This window comes from Thalassophryne amazonica, chromosome 11 (assembly GCF_902500255.1).
Source record: "Thalassophryne amazonica chromosome 11, fThaAma1.1, whole genome shotgun sequence".
NCBI classification, from domain to species: Eukaryota; Metazoa; Chordata; class Actinopteri; order Batrachoidiformes; family Batrachoididae; genus Thalassophryne; species Thalassophryne amazonica.
Window position 1 is genome coordinate 27985595 of NC_047113.1, and position 12404 is coordinate 27997998.

The window sequence follows — 12404 nt, forward strand, 5'->3', positions numbered from 1 at the left end:
ATATTGGCCTGTATTCATTGGCTTCCTGTTAATTCTAGAATTTAAAATTCTTCTTCTTACTTATAAGGTTTTGAATAATCACGTCACATCTTATCTTAGGGACCTCATAGTACCATATCACCCCAATAGAGCGCTTCGCTCTCAGACTGCAGACTTACTTGTAGTTCCTAGGGTTTTTAAGAGTAGAATGGGAGGCAGAGCCTTCAGCTTTCAGGCTCCTCTCCTGTGGAACCAGCTCCCAATTCGGATCAGGGAGACAGACACCCTCTCTACTTTTAAGATTAGGCTTAAAACATTCCTTTTTGCTAAAGCTTATAGTTAGGGCTGGATCAGGTGACCCTGAACCATCCCTTAGTTATGCTGCTATAGACTTAGACTGCTGGGGGGTTCCCATGATGCACTGAGTGTTTCTTTCTCTTTTTGCTCTGTATGCACCACTCTGCATTTAATCATTAGTGATTGATCTCTGCTCTCTTCCACAGCATGTCTTTTTCCTGATTCTCTTCTCTCAGCCCCAACCAGTCCCAGCAGAAGACTGCCCCTCCCTGAGCCTGGTTCTGCTGGAGGTTTCTTCCTGTTAAGAGGGAGTTTTTCCTTCCCACTGTTGCCAAGTGCTTGCTCAGTGGGGGTCGTTTTGACCGTTGGGGTTTTCTGTAATTATTGCATGGCTTTTGCCTTACAATATAAAGCGCCTTGGGGCAACTGTTTGTTGTGATTTGACGCTATATAAATAAAATTGATTTGATTTGATACTTTGTAATTATATCTTGTGTATTAGCAAAGACACTGCATTATTGCTAAACAGAGGCCATTTTGGATGCCATCTTGGTTTTCGGACCATTAGAATGTGAAGAAAAAAAAATGGCACCTTAATTTTTTTAAAGCTTATATCTTCTTTCAAAATTGAGGTTTTGTTTTTACCAAAAAAATAAATAAATAAAAATAATAATTAAAAAAAAAAACAAGAAATTACAACTGATGCTACAGTAAAGGGAGGCGTTATTGTCCGCAGCCTTTCATCCATGTCTTCTGTTGCTGTTGCTTCTAGCATAGAGTCTACATCATCATCATATTGTTGCCAGCCAGCTGTCTTGCCAGCTGGGGCCATCTGATCTGAACCCTCTTTGGAGGTCTGTTCTGAGGGGCTGGTTGCGGCACTTGAAGGCTCTTGGTTCTTATGGGGTATTTCTGGGTCTTCCTGAGAGACTGGCGCTTTGCTTTATCAAAGTTTTTTCAGAACCTGTGAGGCAGATCGAAGTGGACACCATTCGAGAAATTCAGCTGGTTTTCGGTGAAAATTTTAACGGCTGATGAGAGATTATGGAGTCTTACTGTCGCTTTAAGGACTTCCCACGGAGTGGGACGTTACGCCACGCTCTGAGGCGCCATCGTCAGCCTGTTTCAAGCTGAAAACCTCCAAATTTAAGCCTCTGTTGACCCAGGACGTCGTGAGAGAACAGCAAAGTTTCAGAAGAGCTTGGTATCAGCAGTTTATCTGGACATTCCACTGTTAAAGGAGATTTTGTAATGAAAGACGTGCGGACGGATTGGCGCGTTGGCAGGCAGCCGGCGCAGCACGCCGCCACACCTCCGTGTTGATAACCATTTGTAAAAACCAGGCGGCTTTTGATGGCTTTCAGTAGAGTGAGTATCTGAGAAATTGTTTAACAGCTGGACATGTTCCAACTTGTTCTTAAGGCTTCCAACGGAGGTGTTTTTCCTGTGGCGGCACGCCGCGCCGGCTGCCTACCAACGCGCCAATCCGTCCGCACGTCTTTCATTACAAAATCTCCTTTAACAGTGGAATGTCCGGATAAACTGCTGATCCCGACCTCTTCTGAAAGTTCTCTGTTCTCTCACGACATCCTGGGTCAACAGAGGTTTAAATTTGGAGGTTTTCAGCTCGAAACAGGCTGACGACGGCGCCTCAGAGCGCAGCGTGACGTCCTGCTCCATGGGAAGTCCTTAAAGCGACAGTAAGACTCCATAATCTCTCATCAGCCGTTAAAATTTTCACCGAAAACCAGCTGAATTTCTTGAATGGTGTCCACGTCGATCTGCCTCACAGGTTCTGAAAAAATTTTGATAAAGCAAAGCGCCAGTCTCTCAGGAAGAAGTCAGACAAAGGAATTCTGACGAGGGGGGTGGACCACTCCTCACTCAAAGCCTGCCCACAGGTGAATGACATAACCAACAGGCGTGAAAAAACTCTTGCATGCCCACGAGGGTTCAAGCTTGTCTGATGTAATCGCACGCTATTCAAATCCATATAGTTTTTGAAAAAAATAAAAAGGTCCGATACTTTTCTCACAGACCTCGTACTGCACAGGTGTGCCTTAAGCCCCTGCTTCGAGTTGCTTCGTGTGGTGTCATGACGATGCAGGAATGTCTGGTCAGGTGCACGCAGCAGGGGGCAGAGAGGAGGTGAGGACGCAGCCTGCAGGTTCTCTGCACAGAGGAATCAGTGCACAGTTTGGCTGCAGCCAGACTGTGCACTCTGATTTCTCTTCTAGCTTATATTTGTTCTTGAGCAGGGCTGCAGGGCTGCGCTCTGAGTTCTGTTACAGTTTATCTTTCCTCCTTTGACCGCGAGATGCAAGCGTGTGAACAAACTGTCCATGAGTAAATGTGGAGATGTGTGGAGTTATACTTGATGTGGACATGTCCTGTCTCTGGCAATCAGTCTGTGAGCAGGACTTATGTCTTTTTTTGTCCTTTATTTAACAGAATGCCAAGAGAGTTTGAGGGGAGAGTGAGGAACTGCAGCCAGCTAGTTTTTTTTCTTTTAATTGTTCACATGTGCGAGCGCGAACGAATCGTCCGTGAGTGGCTGGAGATGTCCGGACTTTTTACTGGATGTGGACATGTCCTGTCTCTGGCAATCAGTCTGTGAGCAGGACTTTTATGGACTTTATTTAAACACATTTGTGAGAGAAGAGCAAGTAGCAGCAGCTGCAATCAGCAGCATTTTTTTTCCTGTGCTCTTTGAGCGTGTAGTTTTACTGCATTGTGTACACGGTATAAAAACAATCCTGCGTGATTTATACTTCAGGAACAATGGAACACAGCAGGAATCATAAACTGGCTTTGGGTAATGTTGTATTGTGAGGGTGTGGCTTCCAGGCACGTTGAGTACCATTGTGTTGCTGACTTGCACTGAATCCACTTAATTTCTGCGTCAAGCACAGGATGCAGAAAAAAATTAAACATATTTAATTTTTGGTGTCCGATTTGCTTTGTCCTTCGCGCCCCTTGTGCTGTTGTGGCATTGAGCCACATCATCTTGGCACTGAGTTGCTTCCACGTGGTGTCGTCATGACGCCGCAACTCGAAGTGGGCCCGGTGTGAAAGGGGCTTTAGGCTGGCCACAATGAAAGACTACTCTGAAATGTGCAGTTTTGCTTTATTGGGGTCTGGGGTGGTCAAAAAACAGTCAGTATGTGGTGTGACCACCATGTGTTTCACGCAGTGCAATTATCTCCTTCGCATAGAATTGATCAGCGGCCAGATGCCATAAAATGTGAGCATTTGTACACTCAAGTCGGTTACGTTGATGAACTGCAAGTCAGGTCGAGATCTCGATGAGGATGGCAAGCATGCAGATGAGCTTCTCTGAGACGGATTCTGACAGTTTGTGCAGAAATTATTCGGTTCTGCAAATCAACTGTTGCAGCAGCTGGGTGGTTGGTCTCAGAAGATCTTGGAGGTGAACATGATGGATGTGGAGGTCCTGGGCTGGTGTGGTTACATGTGGTCTGCATTTGTGAGGCCAACTGGATGTACTGCCAAATTCTCTGAAATGCCATTGGAGACAGCTTATGGTAGAGAAATGAACAATTAATTCACAGGTAACAGCTCTGGTGGACATTCCTGCAGTCAGCATGCCGACTGCACGCTCCCTCAAAACTTGTGACATCTAAGGCATTGTGCTGTGTGATAAAACTGAACATTTTAGAGTGGCCTTTTATTGTGGCCAGCCTAAGGCACACCTGTGGAATAATCATGCTGTCTAATGAGCATCTTGATATGCCAAACCTGTGAGGTGGGATGGATTATGTCGGCAGAAGGAGAAGTGCTCAATAACACAGATTTTGGCATATTGAGTGTCAGGGTCAAACATTTGTAGACACTGAAGAAAGAATGGACACGGAAAGCAGCAAATCTTCTTGTCTGCTTTGCAAAGGGAAGAGCAGTCTCAGAGCACACCTTACTCTCTTTTTGACCCTCTTCAACTGTCTTCCAGTGCTCAGCATCTTTTATTCAGTCAAAACAGTGACAAACAAGCATTGAGAGAAATAGATCTTTTTAGCATATAGAAAATGTTTCAGATGTTTGAGTTCCGCTAAAGAAAAATGGGAGTAAACACAAAAGTGTTGCATTTATAATTTTGCACAGTGTAGAAGGAAACAACAAAAGCTACACAAGCAGTGAAATGTGCTGTGCTAGCTAATTATACACCTATATTCAAGCTGTCTTTTCTTTCTAAGGTTTTAGAGAAAATTGTTTTTTGTCAACTGAAACAGTTTTTAAGATGAGAATGGCATCCTGGATGTTTTAAAACCCTTCATTGCACAAAGTCTGCTTTCAAAAGGGTTTTTAATGACATCCGTCTTGCATGTGATTCTAGTAACCATGTTGTTTTGGTTTTGCTTGACTTAACTGCTGCCTTCGATATAGTGGACCATAACATTTTATTATCTCAATTACATCACTTAGGGGGCATCGGTGGCACTGCACTTGAATGGTTTAGGTCAGTGGTGTCCAAAGTGTTCCATAAAGAGCCAAGAGGGTGCAGGTTTTCTTTTCAGCCACTCACTCCAGCAGGTGATTTCACTGATGAGCTCATCCCATCTGCTCAAAGCAATGTTAATCAGTGAAATCACCGGCTGGACTCAGTGCTTGCAAAGAAAACCTGCACCCTCTTGGTCCTTTCTGGAACACTTTGGACACCACTGGTTTAGGTTTTTCTTGGCAGATAGAACCTTTTCTGTACATATTCATAGTTCTGTTTCATCTGCAGTTTTGTTGTTATGTGGCATCCCACAGAGTTTAATTCTAGGGCCACTACTTTTTCCATTGTATTTACTGCCTCTGGGTTCCATCCTTAGATGGCATGGGATCTCATTGCATTGTTATGCTGATGATTGCCATATTTATCTGCCCTTGGGGGCAGAAGGATGTCAGTTCCATAAAACAGCTCCTGGTTTGCCTAGATGAAATTAAAGCTTGGTTGGTCTTGAACATTTTAAATTTTAATGAAAAGAAAACAGCTCCAGCAGGATCCCCTGCTGGAGCTGTTGCCCCCACGACCCGAACCCAGAATAGCGGTTGAAGATGAGTGGTGACTGAGTGAAAAGAAAACAGAGGTGATGGCGTTTTGGACCCAGATGCCCCTGTGAGTCCTCCTCCGTTGCCTTAGGACCCTTGGAGGTTTATTTTAAATCTATTGTTATTATTGATCTTGGTTTTAAGGTGGACAGTGATTTTAAATTGGACAGCCAAATTAAAGCTGTGGTTAAGTCTAGTTTTTATCATCTATGGCGGTTGGCAACTGTGAAATCTTTTCTGTCAAGGCAGCACTTTGAAACAGTGATCCATGCCTTCATTTTGTCTTGTCTGGATTATTGTATTTCACTTCATGTGGGAGTCAATCAGTTGCTACTTTCGCGTCTACAGTTGGTTCAAAATGCCATTACACAACTTTTGACAGGAACTCGAAAGGGAGATGATAACTCCTGTATTAGGGTTCATTTTAAAATTCTTATGTTTGTTTTTTTAAATATCTTCACAGTGTTGCCCTGCCTTATCTCTCTGAGCTTCTTCATTCTTAGGTACCATGTTGGTCTCTCAGGTCAGGTGATCAGCAGATCCTGGAAATACCAAGATCCAGAAGGAAGCTCAGAGGGGACAGGGCTTTCTCTATTGTTGCTCCTAAATTATGGAACAGCTTGCCCTTGTCTGCTACAGAGGCCACTTCACTGCCCATTTTTAAAGTTTGTTTAAAAACCTTTTTTTTTTTCTCCTTGGCTTTTGGCCCCAGCAAGACTAAGTTTTAAACTGTATTTCTTATTCATTTATTTAAATGTATGTTTTAATGTACAGCACCTTGTGTCAGCAGTGGTTATGTTAAAGTGCTTTATAAATAAAGTTGGCATGGTAAATGTCTGGGCTTCATCTTCAGCAAGACACAATGAACTTGGCTCAGGGGTAAAAATCGTATCAGGGACATGTAAAGCAAAAGAGCAGCCACAGCTTTTACATATCAAGTCTAAGAACTTCCTACCTTTTGGTGCAGAGGCAACTTGTCTGGATTCTTCACAACTACATCGTCATCATCTTCTGGTCCTCCCGCTGCAGCCATGACTGTTGAAGGTGCGATACCCTGAGCATACTTCTTAGTCATCTCTACAAAGTCGTCAAGACCCACATGGGAAGTTGCTAGAAAGAAGCAAGGGTAATGCAAAGCCTATATTTACTTGCAAAGAAATCATTTCAGCCAATATTTGTTCTTTAAAAACAAGCACTAAACAGAAACATTTTGAAGTCTACGTCTGACAAGGAAAAGGAACGTTCTGAACCCAACATACCCTCACTGGTAACCATACTTTCTAACACTCTCCTCTGCTTCTTGGTAGAACTGGTAAGGGATGTCAACAAGGCTGGTTTGCCTGAAGATGGAGAAAATACGCCACAAGAGGGAATGTACCACATCTAAAACGCATCTTAGATTACGACAGTGCAGCCTGTGAGTGTCTCTCTCATACCAGGCTCTGCATGGACATGCTCAACATTCTCCAGCATCTCAGAAACAGCCAATGCTTTCTTCTTCTCTGGATTCAACTTCCAGTACATGAGCAGAGCTGCTTTTCTAACTCCTCTCTCAAAGTGCGTCTCTGTACATAACTTCTTCACCTCCTCAAAGTTCTCCAGGGTGATTCCTGAAAAATAAGAGAAGGCAAATGAGACCATTAATAATGGCCTCATTAAAACAAACAAACAAACAAACAAACAACAAAAAAAAAAATTACAAATACACCTGACACTTATGAAGGTTCTCCATCATCCAGGTTGGAGATACAATTGTTGTCAGAAGATTATATACACTCATCGTAGACATGCACGGCAGGGTTGTGCCTTCAATGATTTCTTTAAACTGTTATTTAATTGGGGCAGAATAATTGTGCAACATACATCATTAACAGAAAAAGAGAATTTTGAGAACAAGCTTTAATTCTTTTTGAGTTTTCTGAAGTCAGCATGGTCAAAAATATAAATACAGCAGTCCCAGTATTTGGCTGAATGACCCTTTGAAATCTGAATCTTGACCCTGTGATGCCTTTGGTAGCCAACACCCCACTTCTGGCCGAATTCTGGTTGGAAAATTGACCACTCTTCTTGGCAGAAGTGGTGAAGACCTTATATTTCAGCACAGTCCAGATATGTTTGATAGGTTAGGATTTTGGTTAGGCCATTCTAATAGTATATTAGGTCTGATTTGTCTATTTCACAGACTGTGTGGTTGGATTTGTGGTAACTGCTGTGTTAGAACACCCACTTGTGTCCACATTTCAGCCGTCTAGCTGATGGGTTGACATTTAGCTGAAGAATTTGGAGGTAGTCCTCATCCATTATTCTATATACCTCATAAAATGCACTGGTTCCACTGGCAGCAAAAGAACCCCAGAGCATGATTTTATCTTCATCATGTTTCTTGAAATTGAATGCCTCAACTTTGCTCCTCAAAACACATTTATGGTCACTGTGGCAAAACAACACCATCTTTACCTCATCTAACCACAAAACTTTCCTTAAAAAGCTGTAAACGTAGGTCAGAACTGAAGGTGTTTACTTTGGAACAGGACCTTGTTTCTTATATGGGAGCCTCTTGATACATGGTGACCTAAATCTCATTTGACTGCAGACAGTGAACACTGGTGTCCCAGCACCTTCCAGTTCCATTCAGACCTGTGACTTAGTGGTTCCTGGTCATCTGAACCAAATTCCCCTCAGTTGTGGGTGACAGGTTTTTCAGTTCTTAACTGAGCTCCTCAGATTTTTGCATTTTACTGTATGTTGGTCAATCAAATTATTGATTAAAAATGTTCATGATGAGACAGAAAAAGCTACTAGCTGCAGTTCAATCATAAACACAAATAGGGAGCTAAGAGGTCTTGCAAAATTAAAAGATATTTTGAAACTTTCAGCACAGCTGAATAAATAATTTAAGTGGCTGCAAGTATATATTGACCCTGTATGCATAACTTTGATCTGACACTGACTTCAGGAAACCCAATATAAATTAAAAGCACTGTTCAAAGAGATCACTGAGACACCAATGAGCATGACATTTGTAGAAGAATTTTTAGGTCCATATTTGAACTGTGATGAACTATCAAGTGTCCTGATCCGAACTGCATGTCCTCTGGTTGAACTAGCAGGTGTTCAACCCAAAAAAAGGGCTCTATTAGTCATTCAGTCTGTCAGGGGCTTTCCAAGGCCTTTTAGGTGCTTTCCCGCAGGCCACGTGCAGGGGCCTCAGGCCAGCTGCACGTGTGGCTGAAGGTCTTTTAAAAAAAATCAGTTGTAAATCCTTCATGTTTTAATGGGAGCGTTTGTCACATTGAAATAATGGCCTAACACCTGCTTAGGGTTCACTAGAGGACGCTTCCAATAGAAAACCATGTCTTAGGAATGAAATAAATAAAAAAGTTGAAGGAGGAGCGATGCCCGCGGGTCTCCAATAAATAGACGAGCGCGGTTGTCATATTCAGTCTCTCTAGAGGACTCAGTTTGTCTAAGCTTTGTGTCGAAGGCTTAAATAAACTTAAAAACTCTGTGCATTTTATCTTGCTTAAGGCTGAATTATTCTAAAGTGTTGTGTCCTTTTTCTAGCATATCACTTGCAATTAGTTTGTGTTATCTAAAAGACGACATCCTGAGAAGACCAAAAAGACGAGCCGCGACAGAACTTGGCGAGCCAGCTTCAGGAGGGTCCAGGGGCATTCCGGCAGCCTGGGGCAGTCCAGCTCATCCCTCCAGACCGTAAATAACAGTGATCACGACTAAAAGGTAAGCAGAAACCTTTTATAACTTCTGCACGATCTGGAGGAGTGAGTCGGGATTTCCGCCCAAGTTGACAGGTGATATTTTTAATTGCCTCTTACCCAAAAGAACCTGGACTAAGAAAATTGATAAGAGACTAAAAAAGATAAGATTGAAAATTATCAGGCCTTGTAGATAAAATGCTCAGAAGGTGTGTGTGTTCCCGGGAAAAAGAATGTCTATGTGAGTGAAAGGTCAGGAATGTTCATGAACTCTGGTGCGGAAAGAGTGCGTGGAGAACTAACCTGGATGCTTGGGGAATAATTGGTGTTGAAATTCATTACTAACGTGCCGGCTGATAGCATGCGCTGTAGGGGTTAATTTAGGGGAGTATACTGACAAATAGATACAAGGTAATACAAGGTTATTTAAAGAGTTTAACAGAGACTGAAGTGAAATAAGTGAGAAAAAAGAGTTTAACAAGAGAATACGTGCAGAGAAAGCAAAAGATAAGCGCCTGAGGGGGCGCAGTAGAAATACCGTACATGATAAAGAGATTTAAAGAGGAAAGTGCAAAGTGGCACAGCTGACAGTAAGTAAAAGAGCTCAATAAAGGACGTCATTTTTTAAGAAAAGAGAAAAACTATAAAAAAAAAATAAAATAAATAGAGAGTTAGTGCAGAATACATGAGAATTAATGAAGCAGAAAATAGTGCAGTAAGGCACCAAATACACGCTTGTGGGGCGTGGGAGAAGAATAAGTAATTAAGTACACAGTAATATGAGTTTTTTATAAGAAAAGAAAAAGAGAATATTTTCAGTGCAAAGGCACATTAAGCTCATGAGGAGCTCAGTAAGTGAAGAAAAAAGGTAGAAGAAAGTGCAGAAAAGCACAGGATACGCACGCGAGGCGCGGTAAGGCGTAGAAATAAATGAAATATTGTATGCTCAGAAAGGAGCTTGTGAAAATAATATAGTAAGCACAGGATACGCACGCGAGGCGCGGTAAGGCGTAGAAGTAAATGAAATATTGTATGCTCAGAAAGGAGCTGGTGAAAAATAATATATTAAGCACAGGATACGCACGCGAGGCGCGGTAAGGCGTAGAAGTAAATGAAATATTGTACGCTCAAAGAGGGCTTGTAAAAAAAGTAATATATGAAGTTGCTGACAGCGCCGGAGAAGCTGTCTAACGTGAAGAAGAGATACATGCTTAAACAGAACACATTGGTGTTAAGTGAATAAAAAGGTTGTTTAAAGCCGCGGAGTGAAAAGTGGCAGAAGTCTAGATAGAGATATATAGAAAGTTGTTTTTAATAATTTTTGTGTATAAAGCTTTTGAAGATTGGTGTGTGGGAGAGTGGAGAGTAATCTGTGTAAAGCTGTGAGAACTTGCAGGCTGGCTGACATACAAGATTAATGTGAAAGAGTACGAGGGGGAGGTATTTAGACCCAACAGGAGGACTTGGGAGGTGCATGACAGGCAGAGAGGAAAGTGTGAAACAGAGACAGTGAAGAAAAAGACAGGAGAAAAGACTGCTATGTAAATACAGAGAAGGTAGATATTATTTCAAAGAAAGAAAACTAATAAACAAACATAGCAGAAAAAGACAAGAAGCAGAAAGTTAAAAAAAAAAAAAAAAAATTTAGAAGGAAAATAGAAAGTCGGGAGCAAAGACATTAGGAGGTGTTAGGGTTGTAAGAGGATTAAATAAATAAAGTTGGTTATAAATCAAAAGAGTTAAAGCTTAGATTATAGTGAAAAAGCTGACAGACTGATCAATGCTTGGGACAGTCATTGATGGGAGACTTAAGTGACGATGAAATAATACTCCCAGAACATTACTTGACTGACGGAGACATCGAAACCCAGGGAATCAGGACACATTTTTGGCTGGAAAGGACCTATTTTGACAGGGTAGGAGCAGAACATTGGCAGGACGAACAAGAGATCAATCAGAAATTATGGCAGATTACTAAGGTAATCAATCTGAAGCAAAAGAAAGAACAATTCCCTCTAATTAATTGGGAGCTGCTGATAAGACGTCTGTGGCATCAGGGTTTAACCCCGTGGCTGGAGCTGCTTTGTGCTGACCCTAATAAAGAACTTAGCATACCATTAAATCATTTAGTAACACTACCAACCGATCCAGGTGAAGAACTGTTTCCTAGGTTGACTCTGACTGTGGTCCCAAGGAAGGTTCGGTGGGAAGCAGGTAAATTTTCATATTTAGTTAAAGAGAAAGAAGACGGGCATAGCAGTTGGAAATTTAATCCTTTTAAGGGTTTAAAATACAAAACAGGTGTTACAGCCAGCAAGTTATTGGTCTGGATCAGGACAGCCCCTGAGGGACTACCAGAACACCATAGAAACACCTCACATAGCGTTTGTCAGGGTTACATGGGTAACTCTCAAGGTCAAGGTCGGGAAAGTACCCCGCTAGACTTAGTACTAAGAAATATCCAGGAAAACGCACTAAGGCCAACCAATGTATGAGAAAGTGGCACAAAAGGTCACATGGGGGCAGGCAATGGCCTTTGGAGGGATCATTTGATCCGGTGATGTGTGAAGCAGTTGCGGTAGAAATACAGAAAAAAGAAATTAAAGATCAGCAGAAGAACGTAAAAAACAACAAAAAACGCACTGAAGAAAAAGAAGTTTTGGCCTTGTTCAAGCAGGAAGCACAGAGGCTACAGCAGAAAAGAGAAAAAATGACAGAGGAAAGATCCAAAGAGACTAAAGCCAGTGCACCGAGCTGGGAAGCAGAGCCACCCCCATATAAATGTCATGATATGGGAAAGACAGCTGGACAATTTGTATTAGGAACTCGTGAAGAGGACCAAGGCATGGATGTGGAGGGCAAATTCACACTGACACTAAAAGCTCGAGAGCCACAAGGAGACAGGTCCTCAGTCTGTCAAATGGATCATACAAGGTCTCCAAGTCCGAAAGTAAGTGGTCGCTCACCACGACCAGCAGGGGGGGGCCACAAATAACAGTGACACGGAGGCAGACGAGGATAAAGAGAGAGACCTGAAGGCTCCGCCTGCACATCGAGGTCCACTGAAAACCGTCCCCTCCCACCATAAGTCAGCCGACTGGACCTTCACAGGCTATAGAGGCTCCGAAGAGTGGCACAAGAGCTTCTGTGACACACTGGATCTGGCCAGAAGAGATAATGAAGAACTAGCTGAGCAGCTTCGGCTAGCGAAGGAAAGAATACAAAGACATAGGGACGCCGAGGAAAGAAGAATATTACAACAATCGACGCCCAATCAAGGGAATCACATTATAGAGCCACCCACCCGAAAAATTTCTGGTGAGATCGTCATTGAGAGTGCAAAAGAGGCCCGACTCAGGC

General features: G+C 42.5%; 1 protein-coding gene across 3 annotated transcripts in view; it reads right to left on the minus strand.

Annotated features, from left to right (window-relative positions):
- The window catches only part of wfs1b (Wolfram syndrome 1b (wolframin)), a 73327-nt gene that overhangs the window by 37658 nt on the left and 23265 nt on the right, over positions 1–12404 (minus strand). For all 3 annotated transcript variants that reach the window (XM_034181040.1, XM_034181041.1, XM_034181039.1), the window contains exons 5-7: positions 6765–6938; positions 6588–6668; positions 6284–6438 (exon numbers count right to left, since the gene is read on the minus strand). In XM_034181040.1, coding sequence (XP_034036931.1) covers positions 6284–6438; positions 6588–6668; positions 6765–6938 — 410 coding nt within the window. The remainder of the gene's footprint in view (positions 1–6283; positions 6439–6587; positions 6669–6764; positions 6939–12404) is intronic.